The following is a 25,778-nucleotide window of genomic DNA, read 5'->3' on the forward strand; positions in this document are numbered from 1 at the left end:
TAAGAGTCACTAAAGACTAGGCAGAACACTGTGCTGATGTGATGAACCATTCACAGAACCAGTTGTCCTGAGCCACACAGGTTCTCCACCTCTACAAACACAGCCCCACCAGGACACCTCCCCTCCCTCCATCCACTGACCCAGTGGCCACCACTGCTCACAAAGAGCCCCAGACAGTGACACTCTTGGCTGACAAAACCTGCCCTGCCCCGGCTGACACAGAAGCTTTGGCCTGTCCAGCACAGCTGCACTGCCCTCCTCAAACACCCAAGCCCATCTCCCTTAAGTTTGTAACAGTGGGAGATTTTAGTTCCCAAGGAGTATTTTCCAAAAATGTACAGGCAATTGTATAACCCAAGAAAAGCCACGTGGAGCAGTTTGGTATAGCCAGGATTTCCCAGCAGTGCAGATCCCCTCCTGTGCTCACGTGTTCAAACACTCCTCACAGCACTGCCACGTTCCAGCCAACTCTTTTCCTGACACAACAGCTTATTCCTTGAGGAGGTTCAGGCAGAGTTTAACATTACAAAGATTAGCAGTGGACAGACAGTGTCCTGGCCGTTTTGAAAATGAGACTTTTCCTCCATGAACATGTAACCCAAACAAGGCTCAATGAATTCCTGTGAAAATCAAAAATTACCAGAAAGTGTCTTTTGAACCATAGAACAGGAAGTTTCAGCACAGATTAAAAAGTGCAGAAAAATGCAAGAGCAAACTAACCTCTGAAATGAGTAACTGAAGTGCAGTTATGTGCAGAGCTTTAAGGGTGAGCCCTTGCAAGATATTCTGCTTTTGAAGGCAAGATGAGCAACGGCCAAGAATAAATCACATTGTGTGGGTACCAATAGCCATGGAATGAGGAAAAAAAAGTTTTATATTAATCAAAGGAGTCTAAAATGACAGCAGCCACACGTTTAGACCTAACAAGAAGTGTGACTGTATCCTTGGCAGAGCTGGAGATGTAATAAAGAGGAAATTATTGAAATGCATGAAATCCATGCAGAGCCTGAGTCTCTCCTGCTCTCACAGACAGACTTGGATGGACTGAAGCACTGGGCAGACAATCTGACTGCTCCACTATGACAGAAAAAACAGGCTTTGATGCACTTTTTATGTCAGTACCACCAGGAGTAAGGGCAGGTAAGGCTGCAGGAACAGCAGCTCCTGACCAGGACACCAACACCAACCACTCCTGATAGGGCAGTTTAAAACTGGTTCCAGTGCTGTTACTGTTCAAATGTTTACACAGTATAAATCAGAACTTTATTCCTTTGCTTAATTCTTCCATTATTTATATATACTTTTTCTTCATTGGCAACTTCCTTCTTCAAGATCCACAATGTGGTAAGTACAGGGAATACACAACCTTGTCCAGTGGGATATTGGTCAGTGAAGGAACGGGACTCTCAGCTTTTACAGGTGATCAGACAGAAGTTGAAGAATTTTTAACTGTTCCTGGTCTGATCAGATTCCAAAACACTTCATCTTTCTTTAGATTCATCAGGCCACCTACTCCTTGGAGAAGACACTGCAAGGAGGATTATTCTGTAAAAATTAGCAACACGAGTTTTTTCTGCTATAGAAATGTCTTTGGCAGTAGCAATTGCCTCAACTCTCAAACAGGCCTATCCCTCCTTAGAGCCAGCATCACGGGCTGTGCCCAGAGCAACAGCCCAAGTGAGTGGCAATGCTGAGACTAAATAAGCTGTAAATGACAGAAGCAGGGTTTATTGCTTGATTTTGACCTGCAGTCCACCAAGCACTGTTTGCCCTGAATCACCCAGCAGGCAGTGAGAACAGCTGGAAAAGGACTCCCTACTCCTGAGCTAAAACACCTGGACAAGACTCTCACCTTCCAGGCCCAAGTTAAGCCATTTGGTCACAGTGCAACTAAACCTCCACACGGATTCCAAAAGAATGAAGACTTTTATTCCCTGGGAAAACAGCCTTCCAGAATTCTGACATCCCACATATACAGACTCCCCTCTTTCATTTTTCTGCAAGATTTTTTCAGACTTTTATCACTGATATCTACCATAGTTCCTCCAACACTCTATCAGTTGATTACACATTCATTCAATTAAGAGGTGAAAATGTGGACCAGCAGGATGTTCAGCCCCCAGCACATGCCCTGTTTCTGTTCATGTATTTCTGTTCCTCACACACTGCTCAGTTCCTCTGTGGCCAGCCAGTGTCCCTGGTTACCAAGGGAGCTGCTGAGGAGGCTGCCAGAGCACCATGAATCCTCAGAGAGCTACAAAAAAATTTTTACCTGGAGGCATATTATACATACAAACCCAGTAATCAGCTTTTCAATCAAATTATTAAAACTTGGTTCAGAAGGACACCCTCAATTCCAACAAAATGTCTCTGTCATTAGCCCAGAGGTGGCTGTGCCCCTTCATTCCCTCTCCTTCCAGGCTATATCACACATCAGCAAGTTATTTAGTGCATGTTTGGATAAATTATTTATTCACAGGAGCAACTACTTTGGTTGTCTGAGTGTACAGACCTGACCCTCTGTGAACTGGGATCTCCCTGTGCATGAGGACCCCAGCTGTCCCACCACGGGGCTGAGAACTCACAACACAGGGCCCACTCCCTGCTGGCCCTCACCTCTCTCCAAGCTGCCTTTGGAGAACAACAGGAATTACCCTTGTTCCAGCTCTGCCAATTCGTGTTTGCCATGGAAAGGAGCAATTTGTAGTGTTCAGTTGGGCCCTGACCCTTTGCATGTGCCCCAGGCACTGATCTGATGTGGTTTCAGATGAGCAGCATGTTCAACACCACAAAGAAAGATGAGAAGTTTCATGCAACTGCTGAACTGTCACCACCCCAAAACTGTGCAGGGGAGTGTCAGGATTTCTCCCAGAGAGCATTTCTGCCTTAAAAAATCCAGACAGAGCTTTTCTGAAGGAGCATTTACATTCTGGAAGATGCATTTTGCTGGCTCTGCTCCACATGCTAAAATTTGATTATTCCTGCTCTATTGCTTGCAGATACCATGAGAAAAACCATGATATCAGAAGTCCTGGCTATCAGTGATGGCTGTGCCAAAAGGCTGCCCCCAGCCAGGGGCAGGTGCCTGTTTCCATGTAAAACCAGGGAGGCAGCAAGCCCTCAGAGAGCACCAAAGTGCACAGTGCTGTGTAACAGGCAGTTTCACTGCCCATGGGAGCACAGGGAGATTTATTGATTTATTTTAACCAAAAAGTAATAATTTCAGAGTGAGTTAGTGGATCCTCTACCTGACCCTGTCATCCAACACCTTTTATAAATCCTCCTGCCCTCAAAGCACCCTTGTCCTACTGAAGTACATGGAGCCTGATCCAGCTGGAGATGTCCTTGCTCACTGCAGAGGGTTAGAACAGGTGGGCTTTAAAGGTCCTTCCCACTCAAACCATTCCAAGTTTGAGACAAACTCCCAAAATCCCTTTACAAGAACCTGATGAGGTAAACAATAACAGCAGAATGTCCCATCAGGAAAACTCTGCTTTTGCTAAGCATGAAACACTTGTATGTGACTTAAAAAGCAGCCATTGCTGGGAATCCCTTCCTGATCTCCCACCTGGATCAACTGCAAACACATGGGGAAAAGAGAATAAATGTGGGAGGGGATTCCCTGCACTGGGGTAGCACAGCTCTCTGCTGTGCCCAACCTCTGATTTAAACAGTGGAGAAGAAACACTCCTTAATCTCACTTTCCTCTGGAAGAACAGCCTGTGGAATTCCCCCCTGAAGAGCTTCATCCAAAAGCCTGAGATTGCTTAAACCTGTCTTTAGACCACCAGCCCTTCAGCAACATCAAAAATACCCCCCTGCTATTCCTGCAGCCCAGCAGCCCGAGCAGAGCCCAGGAGGTGCCTCAGTGAGGATCCCCCAGAGCTCCCCAGAGCCCTGGCCCAGCCTGGCCCCAGGGACTTGCCCAAGGTTCTGCTTCAAACATCCTCAACACTGTTATGGTTGAGCTGAAGAGCCCCAGACACTGACAGGCCTTTAACCTCCCCCTGAACTATTCCTGTAATGAACCACCAGCACTGCTGGGAAACTGGGTCACATTTAAAAGAATTTGTGCAGCTTTGCCTCTCAGTTACCGGATCCCATTGTTGGAAAGGCTGACAGGACCCAGCTCTGGGATAACTTTCCCATAGGCATAGATTTCCAGAGTGGCTGAGTCACTCCTGAACTCCCTTCTCTTGGATGTGCCTGAATAAACTGAGCTCATTAAGGGTTTGTTTTCCAGAACTGGAGCATTTTTGTGGCCTCCTCTGAGCTCTCCAGTATTTTCCTATCTCACTGGAGAGCTCCTGTAACTGGAGATGCTCTGGCAGCCTGATCTAACAACCACATGCACACACATGATCACTGTAGCTCCATTTTCTCTAGAAAAAGAAAAAAACACACAACAGTGAACTTCCAACTGTGTCACTGGTGCACGTCCACCCTGCCAGTCCCCTCTGTCTGTGGTGGAAGCTGTTGCAGGCTGGAGACTTTATGTGGCACCAAGATCCTTCTGCCACTTGGAACCACCCAGGCACAGCATGAACATCTCTCACTGCCCACCTGCCTCTGTGTCAGCGGAGGTGACAAACCTGCTCTGGGCTCAGGCCCCACCTGAACATGGATCTGGGAAGTGAAGGAGCTGAATCCCACTCATTTATGGCTCACAATTGACAAATGATGTGGGATTTGCTCTTAAGGTAATATTTAACTTCACCTTGCCACACCACCTTTATTTAATTAAACTGTCAGGTCACATTAGAGTACAATTCCTCAGAAAATTCCAAGTATGTGACACTAAGTGTGTCATCAGCTGACTCAGCCAGATGCTGCAAACCCCTCTCAAGAAGGAACACTGGGGGAATCTCTTTGCCAAGCACATGTTGTTCAGCTTTTAATCTCTACATTTGTTGTATTTGCAGCATCTAATTATTTACAAGGCTTCATCTGCTCATTTTATTTTATTCCTGCTACTGACATAAGGTCAACAAACTGTATTTTCCTAAAACACGTTATCTTTCCAGGTGTGGATTTCCAGCCCCTCAAGGACAAGAGGGCACAGTCTTGAGCTGCACCAGGGGAGGTTTAGGTTGGACTTTCCAGAGAGAGTGATCAGACATTGGAATGGGCTGCCCAGGGAGGTGGTGGAGTCCCCGTCCCTGGAGGTGTTTAAGGACAGACTGGATGTGGCATCAGTGCCATGGTCTGGGTGACAAGGTGGTGCTGGGTCACAGATTGGACTCGATGGCCTCAGAGGTCTTTTCCAACCTTGCCGATTCTGTGATTCTGACTTTACTTTCCCGTTTTCCACAACATTTAAAAATCGGCGACGGGGAGCTCAACCAATTTGTCTAAATCTGAGCTGTCTGAAAGCCCCCACTCACAGAACTGCGGGGATTCCTTTGGCTCCCCTGACATCTGTCACTACCTCACTGTGACCTGCCAGGCCGCTCTGGGGCTGCAAGGTGTGTAATTAACTACTGTAACTGCGATTCTGCACACACGGGCTCCCGGCTCCCTCCCAGCCCCCTCCGACCCCGGCACGGCCCCGGGAGGGCCAGGGACACTTGGAGGCTTTAGTCGAGCGAAACCCCCGGCGTGGCCCCGTGCGAGGCTCCCCGTGCGGGGCCGCTCCCCCGCTCCCAGCGCGGTGCCCGGCCCGGCCCTGCCCGGGCCCTGCCGAGGCCGCCCCGGGACTCACCTGCGCCGCCCGGAAGCGCCCTCAGACAACGGGCCGCCGCTCAAACCCTCCCCGCTCCCCCGCTCCGCGCGGGAAACCCGAGCGGCCCCGGAACTCCACGCGCGCAGCCCTCGCGTCCCCACCGGTCTCCTTTTCCGGCGGCGCCGATGTGCAGCGCCGGCAGGGGGCGCTGTCGCCCGCGGCAGCGCGAGGGCGAGGGGCGGGGCAGGGGAGCTACCGTATTTACCTGAGTGCCTACCGTGCTTACTGTAGTTGACGCGCACAGCTATGTGGCCGTAACATTTAGTCTAAACAGCCCCAAACCGGCGCTCTGGCCGCGGCAGGGCGGGGACACGGGCCAGGATCGCTTCTGCTGGCTCTTTAGGTGCCCTCCGCTGCCCTCAGCGAGCAGCATCCCACCGCTGCCCGCTCAGGTGTAGCCGCCGCCCTCGCCGCTCTACCCCGACGGCTCGCGGGGTCCGTGTCCCATCCCTGTGTCCGTGTCCCCTCCCGGGGTCCGTGTGTCCCTTCCCGGGGTTCTGTGTCCCCTCCTGGAGTCCATGACTCATTCCGGGGGCCGTTTTCCTTCACGAGGTTCTGTGTCCCCTCCGGGGTCCGTGTCCCATCCCTGGGTCCGTTTCCCTTCCCAGGGTCCGTGACCACTCCCCGGGTCCCTGTGCCCCCATGCGATCCGTGTCCCCCCAAGGGGTCCGTGTCCCATCCCCGTGTCCTTTTCCCCTCCGTGTCCCCGGGCACGGGCGGGCTCCGCCGCCCGGGGGAGGAGCGGAGGGGGCGGAGGGGCCGCCCGTCCCCGCCCCGCCCGGCAGGTGAGCCCCGGGTGGGGTTCAGGTGAGGGAGGCTCAGGTGAGCCCCGGGTGAGCCCCGTCCATGGCGTACCGGGAGCTGGTGCGGCGCTGGCACGAGGGGGTGCGGGCGGCGGACCGCGGGCACTGGGACGCGGCCTTGGAGAGCTTCGGCGCCATCCCCGACCCTCCGGCGCGGATCTGCTTCAACATGGGCTGCGTGCAGCTGCTTGCCCGGCGGCCAGAGGCGGCTCTGAGGGTGAGGGACCGGGCCGAGGGATCCCAGGGGTCGCAGGGCACGGGCAGGGGGACAGGCGGTCACAGCGATGGGCGGCGCGGCTCCCCCAGGTCCATCTTTGAGGGGACGATGCTGCAACTCGAGTTAATCCAGCATTCCATGTCCTGCGTGCCCGGCAGGAATGTGCACAGCGAGGGTTTAAGGTTTGAGATGAGTGATTTAAGGAAAAGATTTTGCAGAGTGAATCACAGAAAACTTAGAAAGATTGAAGTTAAAGAGGTTGTGGTACTTGGGGATGTGGACTAGTTGTGAGTCCATGGTGCTGGGTTAATGGTTGGATTTGATGAGCTTTGAGGTCTTTTCCAGCCTTAATGATTCTGTGATTCCATGGTTCTATAGATATTATGAAAACACAGGTAAATGGGAAATTTCAAGGTGTTGCAGAATAGTTTTGGAAGTGAAGAGATAATAGGAACACAGAAACCTTAAATTAGATACTAGAAACCACATTTGGCAATGTACCTAAAGTTTTACTAAAGCTAAATCAGCTTTAGATGAGCTTAGCTCATTATAATGTGAAAACCACACCTCTACTGCATGGTAGCTTTAAATCAAAGCAGGCAGAAGGTGTCCAATAGCTGTTACATAGGCATGGATTTAGAAATGAGATAGGTGTATTTTGAAAAAATAAATGTGCTGCTTTGCAGTGGAGACTGACAAAATGAAGCTGCTGTGCTGGAAAACTGCTGCCTTTGGGAAGCAAGAGCAGCTGCCCTGAGGAAAAGCCTTTTTGTGACAGCACCTGGCATGTCTGCACATCCATCTGTCTGTGTGTCTGTCTGTCAGGGCCCAGTAAGGAGGTGCAGATAAGCCTTTCCTTAAACAGCAGAAAGAGGAGCTAAGTCTGTGCTGTAGGAGCTGGGGCAGAGCTGTGGGGCCCCGGGCAGGGCAGTTTCTACTGGGGACACACTGAGCATGTCATAGGAATGCCCAAGAGAGACTTTTCAGCCCCAATCAATGGGCACTGCTTGGGAAGAAGCTCAGCTCTACTTCCGTGAAGCTCAATGGTTGGTTGTTGGTTATTTCATTTATAGCACAGGCGGGCAGACAGTGCCAGTAAGGTGTGCTCTGGAGTCACGGAAACCAGGCACCACCTCATCAGGAGACACAGTCACTCCCTGACCTCCTGCTGCATATCTTCATCCTGCAGTGCTATCCCTGTCCAGGCAGTGTCAGGGAAGTCTGGGTTTCAGGAGCTGTGATCTCCATGCAGTCTCTGCAGTGATAAGGGAAGGAGGACACCTCCTCAGTGTCTCAGGATGACACACAGCTTTCCCAGCTCAGAGTTACTCTGAACCAGCAGCCACGAGCTGCTGCCAGCTCTGCTAGTGCTTGCCTTTATTTAGACATGGAACTGAAACAGAAATACTGACTTAGAGGCCATTGTGTGCAGCCCTGCAGCTCCGTACCTTTCGTGTGCTCCCATCATGTGCTTCACGCACCCTTCCCCAGCCTGACCCGTCCCACTGCTCCCCCTGTGCAAACTGCTCCAGGCTACACAGTCTTCCCACTACAAGATGCCAGGTGGCCAGTGTAGCTCATGAATGTCCAGTCCATCGTAGCAAGGAGGGATAAAAACCTGAGGCTCAGCTCATAGAGAGCCAAGACCTGAAAGATGTCTGGTGGCCGTGTGCGGCCCCTGGGAGCTGGACACAGGGACTACCTCTGCCAGGGCAGCCGGGGCAGGGCTGGCTGGGTGTGTGTGCCCAGGCACGGACAGGGGAGATCCCAGCTGAGCCTGGGGATGTGCCTGTGTTTTCCTCCTTAGGCCTTTGATCAGACCGTGGCGAAGGACAATTCCCTGGCTGTGGGCTACTTCCAGAGAGGGTTGGTCCACCTGCAGCTGGAAATGTGAGTGAGGTGCACAGCCAGAGCAGTCTTTGGTTCTCTCCTTCCAGCCATGCTTTATTACTAAACCTAAATGATCTATGATTCTAAAATTCACTTCTTCCAGCAATCTTAAATAGTTCACAGGGTCTGCTTTGGCCTTGCAAACCGTGTCACAGCAAGTCCTATCTCTGGTAAGAGCTGCACACCTCTGGGGCCCCAGGGGTGGCTAACACATGACATTGCTGTCCTGTACACACAGAGACTCCTGGGGCTGCCAGGTTGTTATGTTGCCATTCAGATTTTCTTTAGGAATTAAAATATATAATTGGGCTGCTTGGTGTGACTTCACATGACACACATGAGTCTGGCCTTCCTAAAAATGTAGTCTGCCCACAGTGTCTGACTGCCACTCTCTGCTGACAGCTGATAAAAGATTGAGATTGCTCCAGTAGTGTCATGGGATTGATTACTCATTGTTTCCGTGGTTAAATCACAGTGGCATCCTGCTCAGAGAAGTGGGTGAAGTATTTTCTTGAGGTTTGAAGATCTCTTCTTACCTTTGAGCTTCAGTTATTCTCTTTCCTGTTATTTTCCCTGTATTTTCCAGACCTTAATTTCTGGGAGCAGTTCTGCACTCACAGCTGTGCTGTCAGGCAGCTCCAGGCTCTGTGCCTCTGCCCACAGAGCCCCAGTCCAGGCTGGTGGAGCCCTGTCTGGCTCACTGGAGCTGCTCTACAGCCAGAAGAAGCAGAGCATTGTGCCCCAAGGACACACACACTGCAGGGGCAGCACAGCTGGCAGACCTGCCTCCTGCCCAAAGAGCTGGTGGCCACCAGCACCCTGTGGCTCCTTCCCTCACCAGATGCTGCTCCCACCCCCCCACTCAGCTGGGCACCTTCTCCTGTCTGTGCTCCCTGGCCCTTGGTCAGGTACCCACTGCACAGCCCTTCCTGGACCCTTCCTTTCCCCACCTGCAGCCTCAGTGGGAACCTGTTTGGATTTCAGACGTGTAGCTGGTGTAAATGCAGACTAATTCCCTCCTTATCCTTGGAGTTGTTCTAAATTTCTGCTCTTACTTCTCTGGCCATGCCCTCACTGCTCACCATCAGTGGGGTTCCCACAGCATTCCCACAGCCCTCACTCCTCCCAGACACGTGCTGGGACAGCACTGCCAGCAGCAGCCTGGGCAAGGAGCTCACAGCAGTGGTTAGTCTTTGTTCTTTACATTTTCTCCTCCTTGGAATTGTGACTGTTCCAGGGATCAAAGCCTCCTGTTCATCCCAGTCAGTAGAGCAGTGCAGGTAATCCCAGAGGAGAGACACACCATGTTCATTGTGTGCTGTCTACCAACAGGGAGAGGACTGGTCACAAGATGACACAGCTCTGGTGCAGCTCTCCCCACCCAGGCTTACAGAGCAGAAGACGTTATCTGCTTTATGTTTGAACTCCTTAAAGAGTCTTCAGCTTTTTTAGCCTCAGTTTCTTCTGTCACCTCTGCGCTGCAGGTTTGAAGATGCTCTCTCTGATTATCACATGGCCTTCAGTCACTTACGACAGAATCCCTTCATCGATTACAAGCAGCTGGGGCTGAGGCACATCCTCTATGCCTGGGAGGTAAGAGTCAGCCTGTCTCAGCAATCCTGCCCTTCTGCTGGGGGATTCAGCAGTAGGCATTACTAACCCAAGAGTTTTTTAAGACCATACCTAAGAACAGTAAAAAATTTCTGCTTGCACTTCTTGTTTAAGTAACTTAATCATAAAAGTCATAAAACAATGTCATGTTTGGAGATTTTGGCAAAATTACACAGTTTGGAAAATGAAATTGTTCAGAGCAAGTGCACAAGAATTTGTATACTGAGGGTTTTTATCTTCTCTACACATAGAAAAAAGTAGTGGCTGCCCCATCCCTGGAAGTGTCCAAGGCCAGGTTGGACAGGGTTTGGAGCATCCTGGGATAGTGGAAGGTGTCCCTGCCCATGGCAGGGGGATGGGAGCTGGATGAGCTTTAAGGTCCCTCCCAAGCCAAACCAGTCTGGATTCTGTGTAATATTTACAGTCAGTTTGGTGAACTCCTCAACTCTAAGAGCTGAAATAGGTTGAAATACAGACAGATGAGAACAAAACTTGTCATAATGCAGAGTCTAGGAAATCCAGGTGCATGAAAGCCTGACTTTCCAACTGCAGCAACTGATCTTAATATTCCATCTGTGCCTGGACTTACCCCCTGGGCTGCAGGCTGAGTCTGCTTCTGTGACACTTCACCCTGCAGCTCTTACTGTTACACAGAGTCAACCCACCCCATCCTGTTTCAGAGAGCTCTAAGTCTGAATTGATTGTAAATATTTGTAATATTTGGAAAGTAAAAGACTCCTAGAAACTGTCCTTTACTACGAGAGCTCATTCTGTCTTCTGTCCTGAGTCCACACATAGAGGTTGCAAAGCAGCTACAGGAAAGAGTATTTAACTCTTTAATTCCGTGGGAGTGACGAGTTATTGTGTAACTCCAGTCAAGCATATCAGCAATTTTCATGCACCTTATACCTGGCAGGAAGAAGCTCTCCTTGGCATCTGTGAGATTACCCAAACCCCCCTGGTTTTAACAGTTTCAGTGCCAGCGCTGCCTTCTCCAAGCTGACTTAGAGGTGACAGGTTCCCTTTGAAAGGGCCAGGGCTGCAGGAGTGCCCTGAGGCCATCCAGGGCAGGCTTGTGCCCTTCATGATGTGAACACACAGTCCCCCACTCCAGACATCACCAGGACATGTGCTGGCCCTCCAGACTCAGGATTAGCATCCTGATTTAACTGTATCTGGCTCCTACATCTACCTGCAGCTCATTTTTCAAACTACACAAACATAATCCTCCAGCAGAACTGTGCCATCAACTTTCCCCGTGCCTGGCCTCTCACGCTGCAGCCGCTCTTCTCGTGGGAGATACATGTATGCTGTGAAAATCCAGAAATATTTGCCTCTTGCAAGGCTGTGACACTTCTGACTGAGTGAGAACTGCTGCCTTGCCTCTCCAAGAGGGAGCACCTCTGCAGTTCTTGTGCATGCTCAGGATTGTCATTCCCCACACCCCCAAACAGTCCCCGCTGTCATGATTAAGGAGTGAAGAAAAGCATCCCGTTGGCTGCAGCTCTGTCCCGAGCAGGGCTTGCAGCCAGACACACAGAGCAGCTCACAGGCTGATAACCTTATCACAGACAATAACGAGCTGTGGTTCCTGGGCCTCTCTTCTGCCTGTAGCCCAGCAGGTTTCCCAGACACTGACTGCTGGCCAGTGACAAGGAGAGATCTCCCACTCCTAATTCAGCACACAGACCAAGGCTCCCCAACACCTTGTCTGCAAGACTCCCACACCCTGCACTTCAGCACTGAACAGACTGACATGCTGCTGAAGGGTAACGAGTGACAATTTGCACATTCACATCCCACTACAACATGAAATAGTGTCAGTTAAGGTATTTTGCAATGAGAGGCAGTCAGAATTACAAAAAAATATCACCTAGTTGCATGCAGAAGGAAACACAAGAAAAGCTTTCTGGCCTTTCAGATGCAGGAAGGATCATATTTAAACTGTGTGGCACCAGACTCTTCACTTCACCTGGTGCCCCCATGTCTCTCCTTGCTTTGACCAGAGCCAGCAGCTCAAGCACACCCACACCTCTATCTTTTTCCACTCTGATTATGACGTTTTTTCAACTGTGCTGCTCAGAGTGCCTTTCTCGTTGCTGTTTTTGTGGTGTTTCAGTGCCTGGTCCCTATTTCTTGGCTGAGTTCAGTAGGTCATGTTGGGGGTGTCGTGGTCCCAGCCCTCTGAGCCCTCCCCCTGTGCCCACTCCAGGTGCTGTACAGCACTGCAGCAGTGCAGTGCCACCTGCAGCAGTGGCAGGAGGCCAGAGTCACCCTAGAGAAGGCTGTTGTGTGGAGACCTGAGAGAAGAACAGCAATCTTGGACCTGGCCCTTGAGCGGGTGCAGGTAAGACCACCTCTGAGTTCCTGGGTATGTGCTTTGGGCTTCAGCAAAGAACTGTGAGATGGGAGTGTGCTGATCCTTGTACATTTGGATGTTCTTGTCTATCCACTCCTAACCCAGTCCCAGCCTTTTGCTGGTGATGCTCTGCCAGACCAGTGCTAATCGAGGAACTCCATCACCCCCAGGTGCTTCATGGCCCAGAAACACCACAGTGGAGACTTCTGGAGTGACTTGTCCGGCTGTGGAAGTTTCTTCCTGGTCTCTCCTGTTCAGGCACTCAGTTCTGTTCATACCTGTGCCTTGTGCAGTGTTTTAAGTGCAGAACCCCTACAAGTGCAGATCTGGAGAGTCTCCCTTCAGGTGACAGTGGCTGACTGCTTTCAGTCCCTTTGGCCTCAGGAACAGCTGCCTCAGGTGGCAGCTCAGATATTAATGCCAATCTCATGTAGAGCTTAAGGAGGGTGTGAAAGGGTTTCTAGGACTGCTTCTAAGTAATAGTTTCCTGTTAGACTCCTTTATGATCAGGAAACATTTGCAGATCTCTGATTTAACTCTTCCTGGGCAGTTCATTAGTTTGCTACCTTCATACTTCCTTATTTGCATACTTTTCAAGAGATGATCACTTTGTTTTTAATCTAGTCATCTCTTAGCATCATATTTGTACTTTACAACAGCGTATTATTTATATTTGCTATTAGCATGCTACTCAGTGGCTGAACAGAGAAAACATTTGAAGTCAAATAAAAAAACTGTCTAGAAAATTGTTCAATAAACCTTCCTGCACTGCCCTCCTTCCCACCCATCCCGTGGACATGTTAGCCCTTGACTCCACACCGGGGAGTGGCTGCTGAGCTCTCAGTTTGCATGTGCTTGTTGACCCTGAGTGCCTTTGGCAAGTTCATAGCCGTAATTTTTGCCCCAATGTCTTCCTGGAGCTGCTCTTGCACACCTGGGGAAGCTGGATTTGCTTTTCACTGCTCTGAAGTTTCATTTAATATCAATTGATGATGGCTTTTTCCTTATCTGCTTTCCCTGCCCTAGGACCGCCTGTTTTTAGAGCCCATGCAGGTTCCTCTTGGGGAACTTTTCAGACCACGGAAGAAGGAAGTTGAACAGTTGGATTCCAAAGATTTCCTGGGTAAACCCAAGGTAACAGGCACATAATCATTAAGATTAACAGCAGCAGATTAAAATCCCACCTCTGCCAACTCCAGAGCACAGTGCTACTGGCCACTGTGCTGGGGGTGACCCTGGAGCAGGGTGGTCAGTGCTTGCAGCCAGTCCAGGCACCTGGGACACAGAAGCCAAAATTCGTTAGAATTCCCACCTCTTCTATCAAAAATGCATTTTGGGACTAAGAGCCGTTCCCAATTTTGGTCACTTTAAAGTCTGAAAGGGCCAAACAGGTACTCAGGGAACCCATGGTTCCCCTCTTGCTGACAATGACGTTTTGAAGACGAGCACATTTTTCCAGCTCAGTCCTGCATTCCCAGTGTGACAGGTGGGCACTTGGGAGACAAATGCTTTGTCACATCCCTTAACACAAGCCAGCAGAGAATTTCTCTGATCCTTTCTGTGACCAGTGCAGTCAGCAGAAGCGTCACAGGCCAAGGAGCTCTAACAGGAATCAAGGAAAGGGAAAGTAATTCATTCAATGTGCTTTTAAAGGGGCCTCTGGTGGTCTAGTGGTTAGGGTGCAGGACTCTCACCACTTCGACCCGGGTTCGATTCCCAGCCCCCCGGGCAGATGGAGCTCGTCAGCCCTGTAAGGCAATCCATCTAAGAGAAGGTCACTCTAAACAAACCTACGTCCTGAGAACCTCACTGCCACTGTCCAAGCTTTGCTCGGCCCCGGCAGATGAACCTCAGGATTAAAGGGTGGGCTCAGTTCAGCGCACGCTGGGTCTCACCTAAAAAATCCACTGCGCAGGCTCGGAGGGTTAATGACCTTTCCCAAATCTACGCTCGCGAAGACTGGCCATTATATAAAGAAAGCTTGAAAAGACTTAAAAAAATGTGGTCTGATTTGGGAATCCAGCTCTGCCTTTTCCACTGTGTACATTGCTCTATTAACCTTAGGATGTCAGAAGGAAATGAGTGAGTAGATAATCTTGGATGAAGTTTGAGAGTCTCTTCATCCAGCCTGGACTCACTCGTTACTTTGTCCTCCAACAGGTGATCTCGTCCATCATTCCCAATGATGAGTACATTGGCTTTGAGCCTCTCAGGCCTCAGGTGAGCAGGACATAGCTGTGAAAGGAGGAATGGAGCTGTCATGGAGCTCCAGGCAGGGGCTCAGTCCCTAACACATCAGGGGAAGAGTGTATTGTTGAAAGAACCAGCGCACTGTCAGCCTGGCTCCGTGGGGATGTTCAGAGCCAGGCAGTGGGCTCAGTACTAGCTGGAAGGGACTCAATGATGGGAGTCTCCAGCCCCTTGAAGATACATTTTTGACTCTTCACCAGCAGTGGAGACTTTGCTGGGCTCAACATGCCTTTGCCCAGTACTTCATTAAATCTGTGAGCATGAGCTCAGAGAGGCTGCTTTGCACTGTGATAGGAGTTCCTCGAACCAAGGGAGGGGGAGGAGATTTTGTTACTTGCTTCCTGATGAGGTAAAGAGGGAGGGGAAGAAACAGAAGGTACATCCTGCTAAGGTGTGGAGCAGCAGACTTCTGTCTGGGTGGTGTGGAGTGACCAAAGGGATCAAGAGTAAAGACAAAATACCTCAGTGTGGTGTTCAGAGGGACAGGAGATAAGGTGGCACTCTGCTGGACGAGGCACTGTTATAAACAGGTACTGTTGTTTCTCCCACAGAAACAGGGCTTTTATGAACCCAGTGCTGATGCTCTGCGGTGAGTGTTGTCCACCTTGGTCTAACTCTCCTCTCACTATTTCTGTTCAGAAAGTCATGCTTTGTTCTCTGGTGTCTTTGGGTGAAGACTGAGAGATCCACACCCACTTCTCACCAAGGGTGGGATGAATGACAAGCATGCAAAGACTTGTGTGGATGTAAAGGACACTGTGGGTCCCTGGAATCTTTCATGCAAGAGTCTCTGGGCAATTTGCAGGGGTTGATTCAGCAGTCTTGGGAGGCAGGCATGGATCATGCTATGGCTGAGGAATGAAAGAGCAGGTTGTGGGACATGCCCAGGTCTGTGACAGAGGATGCTCAGCTGTCCCATCCTGGTTCCCAGGACAAGGCTTCCAAATACTCCCAGCCCTGCTGTGCTGAGCCAAAATCAGGTTCAAAACCCATGAAAGTAATTTGTTTTGGTGATATTGTACCAGCAGTACTTTGGGCCTGAGTTTAATAATTGTTTTGATCTGGAGAATGTTTATCAGTACAATGAAAATGCAGCTACATTTGGGAAATCAGTGTTTTCCAAGCTCCTTTTGTTCACAGTTGGACCAAAGCGTAGCAATGGAAATCATGATTTCCCAACCCCTGAAACTTCTGGCACATGGCAGTTGGGATTGGTGCAGTGTTCTGGACAAGCACTCTGGGGTTAGTAAGGGTGCTCCCACTCTGTCTCCACAGGGACAGTGAGGCAGGATACCATCGAGTCCTGTCCCAGTATTGCCCCGAGCAGTCGGAGGAGCCGGTGGTGAAGGGCGGCAGTTTGGTGTTTGTGCTGAGCAGGGGAGCAGAGGGCTGGGCCACAGCCATCCACGATGGACAGGTGAGAGAACAGGGGGCTGCACAGCCCAGCCCCCAGCAGAGCCCACGGCCCTCTGAGCACAGCCCTCGGGGTCACCCGCAGCCCTGCAGAGCAGGAGGTGAGTTCAGGAGCTCATTTCCACATACCAGAGATTTCCTGACACTTGGCTCCCACCAGCCTCTGCCATTCACCTCTGCAGTTCCATGTGGGCACCTTTTGGGCTCTCGTGCTCTCCGTCATCCAGGATCCTACTGCTGAATCATGTGGGACATCAGACCTCACCAAGGACCACCAACTAGAGCAGTTTTTGTCACCTGAGAGCTCTAAGGGAGCTGAGGAGATGGGTCATTCCTTACCCTGATGCCTCTGTTAAATTAACTTTGGGGAGGTTTGGGGAGGGTTTCAGCTATGCAGGCAGGTTTTATAAAGGGCTCTAGAGAAGAACTAAGGAATTAAAGCCCAGCAAATCTGACATCTTCCTGCAGACTGGGGAACTGTAGGGTAAACAGACTGAATAGAAATAGATAAACACAACAACATGAAAAATCTTTTGTTGGCAGAAGCCAACTGGGACTGTCTACTTCAGTTCTTTGAAAGAGCCATTGCATACCTGGATTAGGTTCAGCCAGTGAATGTATTACCTGCCTGTCTTTCCAAAACAGTCAAAAGATTCTTCACAAGACTACTGTAAATCAGTGAGGTGTCTGAGCAAGGGATGCAGCGTTCTGAGGACTGGTAACAGGTTAAAATACAGAATAAATAGTGGGTATAAATGAACAGGGTTGGTTTTTTCTTTTTTTTTTTCAAAGTAATTATGTACCCACAGTGAATCTGCTGTGACAAACTTTTAGCAAATTCATAAGTGCTACAGTAACAGGTGTAGTAATATGGTGCTTCTTAAGCTGGCCATGTTCCATGACAGACAATCAAACCATTCAGCAGAGCCTGAGGCATCTGCAGCTAAGAGTGAAGAGTCACACAAGTATTTGGATGTGCTGGTTGACCACTCAGTGAAGTGTCAGGTGAAATTCAAAGTCAAGAAAAGTAAAATAATAGACTCTGGACCAAAAAAAAAGCATTGTAAGCAAACAATTACTCACAATGATCAGTTGAAATTAATAGCAGCAATTGTCAGAAGACACAGATATGCTGCTGGACTGGTGTCCCTGGGTGTCCTTGGCTCCAGGACAGATGCTCTGCCTAAGCATCTGTCCTGGGAGCAGGGGCTGTGGATTGGTGAGTGTCTGATGTGTTACAGCCACTCCATCAGCAGTGGGAAAGGTGCAAAAGGACCCTTGGATTTTGTTCAGCAGTGTCTGAGCACAAGGCACATGGGGGGCTGTGTGTCACCCCAGGCCCCCCAGGCACATTTGTGTGGCTGTAGGGGGACAGGCAGTGACAGGGACTGGGGGGGTTGGGGCTGTGGCTGCCACAGCAGCAGCTTCTGTTTCACTTTGCTCTGCTCTGTGTCCCACAGAAGCTGCACATCCCAAGCTCTCTCTTGGAGCCTGTCTCGAGGATGGATAAATGGGTGAGCTGGCAACCTTGCAGTAGGGGTGAGGGGGGGGACCAAGAGATGCATTTGGGACATTTATTTGTAAGATAATCACAGGATGATAGAACAACTGTGTAAGAGAAACGTAGGGTGTGAAGCACTGAGACCCTTGACTGAAGACCAAGTTTTCTTAAACAAGAAAAACAGAACAGTCAAGAGCAAGGGGCTTTTTTTTTTTTTTTTTTTTTTTTTTTTAGTGCACTGGATCTCTTTACAGCAAAATCTGTGGGCTTGGACATGTAGCCAAGCTTGTATCACAACCTGGTCTAGGTGTTGTTCTCCCTTACCTGCCATGGGCTGACAGAACACACAAAAGGAGCTGCCCCAGCTCTCCTGCCCCACTGTAATTAGTTGAGCCACTGGAATAGGCTGAGGAATTTGAGGGCCTGAGGCATGGGTTTATCCAGCCTGCTCCCAAGATGGCTACAGCCACCAGAGGCAGCAGGGAAGAGGGTGGTGAGTGTTCACATGTTCCAGTTCACCAGCACAGTGGGAGCAGGTGAATCTCCTGCAGTGGGACAGGAATGCCTTAAGCAAGCCCTGCTTTCTGCCCTGAGATCATGCACCTCACTTTTGACTTTGGAAAACTTCATCTCCCATCTCCACCACAGGCACATCCACACATTATCCCAATCGTTTTCCATCTGAACCCAGGGTGGAAAGGTGCAATTCAGATCCCTGTTTCCTGTGAGGGATTTTTGAAGCACGTTGTTGTTCAGATGTTGCTATGGTTTTTTTTACTATTATTTTTTCCCCTCCAAGTGAATCCCTGAGCATAGCACACTCTTGGGCATTTGCTCCATGGATGACTCACTGTGAACCAGCCCAAGCTGGGGAGAGCCCTCAGCACAGTGTGAGCAGCCTCCCCATGCTCCAGCACCAACCCAGGCAGGGCCAGGGGGCCAAGGAAGTGTCCCACAAACCTCTCCTCACTCCTGCTGCCCACAAGAGCCTGAGTGATCTACATCATCCAACCATTTAGTGAACTGGTCTCCCTGGGGTTACACCCACAAATTGTAACTGGCTGCAGCCATCACGCATCAGCCTTGTCCAGGCTCCAGTGTCTTCTCACTCCTCTCTGGTGTTGTTCTGTTGCAGAAGATCAGCAATGGGATCCCCCTTCCTCCTGCCCAGGTGCCTCCCAGCCGCCTGCATGTGAAGCAGAAGCCAGGTAGTCCCTGGGCCACCTCAGTGGGTGAAACTGTGCCCAAACCCACCCTTCAGGGAGTCGTGGGGAGGCTGAGGATCCCGTCTGTGTGCTGAAGCTTCCAGCAGCCTCTGCTGACTGCAGGGCTGTTCCTCTGCTCTTGTTCTGTTCTGCAGAGCCTCCTGGGGGAGAAAATGCCTTTGCCAGTGATGCCGGTGCCCAGATGGACTCCAAGGTGAGGTGTTCCATCAGCTGAAGCTGGTACAGCCTCAAGACACTACGGCTGCAAAAAGGGCAAGATTCCTGCCCAGACCCTCCAAAATTCCTGAGCTGCTCCAAAATCATGGAAAAAATGTCCTTCCTCTGACCTCTTTCTCATTCGAAAGAGAGGCTCCCATGTGGTCTTTGCTCCTCCACTCCCAAGTTTGTGACCATCCTACTTTGTGAGGCAGTCCAGGGCTGAGGTTTACAAGGCACTGACCTGTTGCCACCCTCCAAGGTGCCAAGAGCCCCAGACACATTGCTGTTGTCATACACACTCTTTGCAAGGGAGAGCTGTCTTTGAACTCCCTGCCGTCTCTTCCCCCTTCTGCTATGTGCCATTCTCTGTCCCTGTCAGTCTGGGTACCACAGTTCATTCATATTTGCATTCTGGGATGATGTTCTCTGAGGCACCTCCATGTCATTGCCAACTTCTGTGTGTGATGGCCCTGGAATCGCTCCTCTGTCCACCTGGGGGCAGAACCTCTGTCCCCCAGCTGCAGGTCAGCTCTGCCACCCCTCTTTGAAGGGCATTTGGAGTAGCTTTGTCAGCTGTACTTCAGCCAGAAGGCAGCACAAAGTGGGAATGTGGCTGCTTCTCTCCAGCTGACTGGAGGAATTGGGATCCTACTCATATAATTTTTGGGTTGGTGAGATACCTGTGCAATCAGACCCAGAAACAGGTTTCCTGAGTCATTGGAGGAACATTTGATTCCAGGCTTTGAATCCATGGTTACCCCTCTGAAATTCAGATCTGCCCTTTAATGATGCTCTACCATGACATGGCAGCACAGAGACGAGAGGTTGTGTCTGTGTCACCTCTTGGATATGAGAGCCGACATAGTCAGTCGAGGTTCTTCTTAGTCCATGGACTTCAGTGAGTCCAGGCTCTTCCAGAGGGTGGTTGGGCACTGACCAGGCTCCCCAGGGCAGTGGGCACAGCCCCAAGGCTTCCAGAGCTCCAGGAGCGTTTGGACAACGCTCTGAGGGACAGGGTGGGATTGTTGGGGTGTCTGTGCTGGGCCAGGGGTTGGACTGGATGGTCCTTGGGGGTCCCTTCCAGCTCAGGACATTTTGTGATTCTGCAGTCTGACTGACCAGCCTGACTACAGTGCCACATCTCTCAGCAGATCCCCCAGAGCCACGGAGAGGCCTCCCCGGGCTCAGCCAGGCCGGTGGTGCTGCGGGCGCGCTGCGAGTGCTCGGTGGTGCTGCGGGCGGGCGAGGCACCGGCCCTGCCGGCCCTGCGGGCACTGCTGCGGGAGCGCTTCGGGCAGCAGGCACAGCGGGGCACCCTGAGGTATGGGGGGGTGAGAGATGGGGCAGTAGGCACAGCGGGGCACCCTGAGGTACACGGGGTGTGAGACAGAGATGGGGCAGCAGGCACCCATCCCCCTGAGGACACAGCCACGCTGTGTCTGGTCTCCCAGGGACATTTATCCAGAGCTGAGGCATTCCAGCAGGGATCCAGCAAAGGTGTGAGCACAGTCTGCCTTGCACGCAAACCTTACCATGGCTCTTGCTCCATGGAGGATAACACACTGTTCCTACTGTAAGCCCCCTTCCAGGACATAAAGGGGCTCCAAGAGAGCTGGAAAGGGACTTTGGACAAGGACCTCGATGGACAGGACAGGGGGGAATGGCTTTAAGATGAAGGAGGGCAGGGTTAGATTAGATATTAGGAATAAATTCTTTACTATAAGGGTGGTGAGATCCTGGCACAGGTTGCCCAGAAAAGTTGTGAACTCCTCAGCCCTGGAAGTGTCCAAGGCCAGGTTGGATGGGGCTTAGAGCAACCTGGGATAGTGAAAGATTCCCTGCCCATGGCAGGGGGGTTGGAAGTGAATGGTCTTTAAGGTCCCTTCCAACCCAAACCATTCTATGACTCTGTGATATATGGGCTTTGTACGCCCAAAAGGATCTTTCCCAGAAAACAGTACATGTCAAGAGAAAGGGAGGACAGAAGGAAAAACTGTAGATGCATTTGCTGTATATCAGATTTTCTCCTACTCGGCTCAGCCTTTGCAGTAACTGGGATCAGTGCAGAGCAATCTGGGAGTCAGGTCCTGGAGTGAAATCTCCCTGACTGTGACACCCCTGGGACACAGTCAGTGGAGCCAGGAGAGTTTAGGATCTTGCCCTCAAGTCAGTGTGTGAGGAGGTGACAGTGTCACTCCCCACAGTGCCATTTCTGCTGAGCATGTGGGGTGGCCCCATGTCACTGTGCAAGGTGATAAGCTCAGAGCTGGCCTGCAAAGGGGACTGTGAAGGCTGAGGGTGGCAGAGGGCTGGGCTTTTCTCAAAGGCTGGATTTAAATGAGATGATTTGTGCTGCATTAACAAACTCTTGCAGCTACAGGCACCCGGATGGCACGGAGCTGGGGACAGTCTTGGGAGAGGAGGATCTGGGGAGGATATGGCAGCAGCTGACAGATGGCAGGGTGACACTCTACTGCCAGGTACAGGGGCTGTGACAAGTGTCTCTGCTGTGCTGGGCTCCAGTCTCTGCTTTGTCTTGCAATCTCCATGCTGGCTTTTCCTGCAGGACTCAGACTCCCACTCGGGCAGACCTGTTCTGTACCGGATGCTGGCTCAACACTCTTACCTGGCACAGGGACCAGGAGACCTGGAGTTCAGCAAGGGAGATGTGCTGGATATCCTCTCTGAAGGTAGCTCTCCAGACCTGCTGCAGGTTGTCCTGGGACAGGCTTTTGGAGTCTGCTGCAGGGAGGGACTGAGAATACAGGGCCTCTCCCATATTGTCTCAGGCTCATACTCTCAGGAGTGACAGGCTTGCACTGGGTTTTGTCCAGAGTTAAATTCCAGCCATGAAAACTCTCAGTAACCCCACTTGTATGGGCCAGGACTCATCCTGCTCCTTTGTGTTTTCCCAGTGAACGAGGACTGGCTGGAAGGATGCTGCAATGGCAAGACTGGCATCTTCCCCAAATGCTTTGCCACCCAGACCAGCTGTGGTGCTGCCTTCCTATAGCAAACAGGAGCCTTTTCCTGCTCAACTGCACTCCCAGGAATGGGAAACACCAATCCCAGCTCATTCAGGCCCCAGCCAGCCAGGGGCTCTGCTGAACCTGGACAAGGGATATCTCCTGCTCCCAGATCCCATGGGGTCAGTTCCAGCAGTCTGATAGCATTTCCTACAGCCTGTCCCCAGACCTTGTGCTTACACTGCCAAAGATGTGTCTGTGCAGAGCAGAGAGAGGGATCTGCTGTTTGGCTGTGGAAGTTGTCCATGTGGCAGCTGAGATCTCTGGGCTGGGAAGATGTTCCTCTGGGTGGGAAGAGGTTCCTCTGGGTGAAGGTCTTCATCCCCTCTCCCCTGTTGCTCACATTCGGGCTGGGAAAGCTGAGCCTCACTCTAACAAAGCCAAGGATGGCTGCCTGGGAGCAGGAGGCAGAGCCCTGTTCCCTGGGCTCTCAAGTCACACAACCTTATCTCCACCAGCAGAGATGCAGCAGAGACGCTGCTCCTTCAGAAGGCTCTTGGGACCAGTTTGCAGAGGGGTTAATGGGATAACACCATGGGTTAGGATCACCATGCTTCCACAGCAAATACCTTATGATCTGACCATTCTTCAGCCCAGATGCCTTTGATTCTTTCCTTAAGCCCCAAGTCCAAGGTGGGATGTTGCAGCACAGAGGAGAGGGAATTGCAGAAGCCTGCACTGCTCAGAGCAGTTCCAGGCTATGGGAGAGCCCTGGAGGCACTGGGGAGAGGGCTGGGAAGTGCAGCACTGACTGGTGCTGCAGGGACTGAAAGGGCTGCTGAGTTCCTGCAGCTGAGCTGGGCTGGGCTTTGCTGATCTAAATAAAACACTCAAGTGTCTGGAGCTGGAACCCGTTCTGGATTTGGAGTTTGACAAAGCTGGGCTGTGTAACTTGAATATAAAATAAACCCTGAGCCAGAGTTGGCAACTCTTAAATCAACTTCCACTTGTGATTTTCTGCTGAGATAGGCCAGTACTTTTAAAGACAGCTGACAGTGTCTTTGGAGATGATCATCTGTCACATACTACAAAAATATTGCACATCTTGCACAGGGCAGGATACAGATGATGTCATCCCTCTCCTCAGAGTTAGATGCCCACCATGGCTCTCCATCTCTTGCCTCCCAGGGCTGTTGAGAGAGCAGCCCAGCAGGACTGGCAGTGCCAAGGAAACTGTGCTAGGCTGGGCAATGACATTCATATTTGAAAAACAAAACAGATTTTATTTCTAGTTTGAATTTATCTGGCTTCATCGAGCCACCAAGTCTCAGTCAGCTTTTGGCAGTCAGATTAAAGGAGTCTTTTCCTCTTGGAGGTTCAGAGAGATCAAGACAACTTTGTAATCTTAGACATTCACAGAGATGACCCAGTCAGATCTCCGGAGCAATGGAGATGGGTCTAATGCCCTCATTCTTCTCCCCCTTCCACCTCTTCTGCACCACTTCCTTGCCTGGGTTAGTGGGCAGGATGCCTGGAGTCAGGAGGCTGGGAGCTACTTGGTTTTCCAGAAACACAGGAGGAAAGCAGCCACCAGGCCTGTCACAAGGGCCAGCACAATGAAGGAGACAGCCCCTGCCCACAGCCCAGGCTGGTGACCCTTGACGAGTTCCAGAGGCTCCGCAGGGATCATGTTGGTGAAGTTCAGCATGAAGCCCAGTGTCCAACCGATGTCTGTGTGTGCTGCCTGCAGGGACAGAGCAGAGGGGACCACCCTAAAGTACCTGTCCCAGGCACCAGTAGCTTTGGTGCAGGGGACTGGCAGGCATCTCTCCCGGGGGCTGCCCCAGCTGCCACTGCACGGGTGGCCCTGCCCGTGGTGAACCTGATCCTGCCAGCAGCTTTCCTGTCCCCCATTCCCCAGTGATAAGGGACAGCTGAACATGGATGATGGCTCTGATCCAGCTGTGCCTCTGTGACCTGCACAGGATTTTGGATCTGAGCTATCCTCCTTCCCCATAATCCTCTTGATCTGGCCATAGTATTGTTAAGGTTGGAAAAGACCTTTAAGGCCATTGAGTCCAACCATCGACCCAGCACCACCACCACGTTCACCACTAAACCATGACCCCAAGAGCTACATCACAAGTTTTTTTAACACTTCCAGGGATGGTGACTCCACCACTGCCCTGGGCAGCTGTGCTAATGCCTGACCACCCTTTCTGTGAAAAAAAATTGCCAATATCTAACATAAGCCTCCCCTGGCACAACCTGAGGTTGTTTTCTCTCATCCTGGAAATATCGTGGCCTGGCCATACTCTGGTTCAAATGGGTCATCGGCCACCATCACCTCTGTGATGAGAACATCAGAGACCAAAGTGGGCAAATCCTGCTCTGCACTTCCCTGACCCCCTTAAAATGAGTTAAGTTCACACCAGAGAAAGTGAGAAAGGAGTGGGGTCAGAGATTTGGAAGCAGTAAGAAAGAATGAAGCTCTGCTGGGATCGCTGGGGAGGGCCCATGAAACGGACACATTTCTGGCACAGGAGACTCCAGAGATGCTGCTCTTGGACATGCCCAGGGCAAGGCTGAGGCTGCAGCTGCCCACAGGTGTGTTTACCTGCTGGCTGAAGTGGATGTTGCTCCAGGTGTGCTCATTGAACTTGAAGCCATCGAGCAGCAGCGTCAGGATGTAAATGGCTGCGGAGCAGTACGTGTGCAGGTACTTCTTGTCCTGCGGGAAGGTCCGCTCCAGCTGTGGGGCACAGGGCAACAGGGAACGAAACACATGCTCAGAAACACTCCCTAGCCCTGGGAACAGCAGGACATGTGTTCCCTGGGGACAGATTTGGGACAGGACAAGCACAGGGCTCCTGGCTGCCCTGCACAGGGCTCTCACCTCCGACCAGTTCCTCTTGCAGAAGGCCAGGATCGTGGTGTTGACATCATTCAGAGACTGCTGGCTGGTCAGGTTCAGGAAGTGGAAGGTGTAGTAGAACCCAGCAAAGGCCTGGGGGATAAGGGAAGCTGGTAAAAACCACATCTCCTTCATCACCTGAAAAAAGACTCAGGGGCCCCTCTTGCCTATGGACAGAGTTCCATGTAATTCCCAGGTTTCTGCATCCAGCACCCACTTGATGGTCGACCAGAAAGTCTTGGAGCTGGCTGACAAGCCGTGGAGCTGGTGCTTGCATTCTGAGCTAGCTCAGTTTTCTTCCCTTGGACAAGGCCTTCCCAATTCCCTCAGGAGGCAAAAGTATCTCCTGGTATAGGAGCAGAGGTTTGCAGAAGGGACCAGCTCTGGGGTCGCCTCTATCCCCACCCATTCCCACAACTGGTGGCAGAGGAGGCTCCCACCCTCTCTCTTCCCCCTTCCCCTCCAAACACAGGGACGGAGGCTCCTTACAAAGAACTGTCCCCGCACGGGGGGCTGGTACACCCCGTTGAACCCGCACGGCCTCTGGGCCCCGCAGCTGAAGTTGAAGAGTTTCTGCACGGCCGTGCTGCACCTGGCTGGGTCCCCTGTGCCCGTCACCGTCAGCACCTGGGCAGGGCTGGCTGTGCTGGGGGCACGCACACACGGACTGTCGTAGAGCTCTGCCACGGTGACATTCTCCTGGTACCC

The 25,778-nt window shown here is 51.3% G+C and overlaps 3 protein-coding genes across 4 annotated transcripts in view; 1 reads left to right on the forward strand and 2 right to left on the reverse strand.

The window, feature by feature from the left end:
• The window catches only part of EXD3 (exonuclease 3'-5' domain containing 3), a 293,521-nt gene extending 287,728 nt beyond the window's left edge, over positions 1-5,793 (reverse strand). The window contains exon 1 of the mRNA XM_017834638.1: positions 5,702-5,793. The gene's annotated coding sequence lies outside the window, so the exon portion shown is untranslated. The remainder of the gene's footprint in view (positions 1-5,701) is intronic.
• Positions 5,794-6,484: 691 nt separating this feature from the next.
• On the forward strand, positions 6,485-22,647 carry NOXA1 (NADPH oxidase activator 1). 2 transcript variants are annotated; one of them, XM_017834705.1, is made up of 15 exons: positions 6,485-6,544; positions 8,550-8,632; positions 10,117-10,225; positions 12,456-12,590; positions 13,629-13,736; positions 14,763-14,822; positions 15,404-15,441; positions 16,128-16,269; positions 17,726-17,779; positions 18,902-18,974; positions 19,127-19,185; positions 20,342-20,511; positions 21,565-21,670; positions 21,757-21,880; positions 22,106-22,647. In XM_017834705.1, coding segments are annotated over exons 2-15 (1,278 nt in total). In that variant the 5' UTR covers positions 6,485-6,544; positions 8,550-8,630; the 3' UTR covers positions 22,204-22,647. The 2 variants fall into 2 exon arrangements, with proteins under 2 accessions (XP_017690194.1, XP_017690193.1); XM_017834704.1 differs by lacking the exon at positions 6,485-6,544 and adding an exon at positions 6,569-6,742.
• A 765-nt stretch (positions 22,648-23,412) lies between these two features.
• Positions 23,413-25,778, reverse strand: part of LOC108507041 (ectonucleoside triphosphate diphosphohydrolase 8-like) — a 12,185-nt gene continuing 9,819 nt past the window's right edge. Inside the window, exons 5-8 of the mRNA XM_017834639.1 lie at positions 25,560-25,776; positions 25,053-25,163; positions 24,774-24,908; positions 23,413-23,900 (exon numbers count right to left, since the gene is read on the reverse strand). Of these exons, the coding sequence (XP_017690128.1) occupies positions 23,709-23,900; positions 24,774-24,908; positions 25,053-25,163; positions 25,560-25,776 (655 nt within the window). The 3' untranslated portion in view covers positions 23,413-23,708. The remainder of the gene's footprint in view (positions 23,901-24,773; positions 24,909-25,052; positions 25,164-25,559; positions 25,777-25,778) is intronic.

This window comes from Lepidothrix coronata, unplaced genomic scaffold (genome assembly GCF_001604755.1).
Source record: "Lepidothrix coronata isolate B3197 unplaced genomic scaffold, Lepidothrix_coronata-1.0 Scaffold237, whole genome shotgun sequence".
NCBI classification, from domain to species: domain Eukaryota; kingdom Metazoa; phylum Chordata; class Aves; order Passeriformes; family Pipridae; genus Lepidothrix; species Lepidothrix coronata.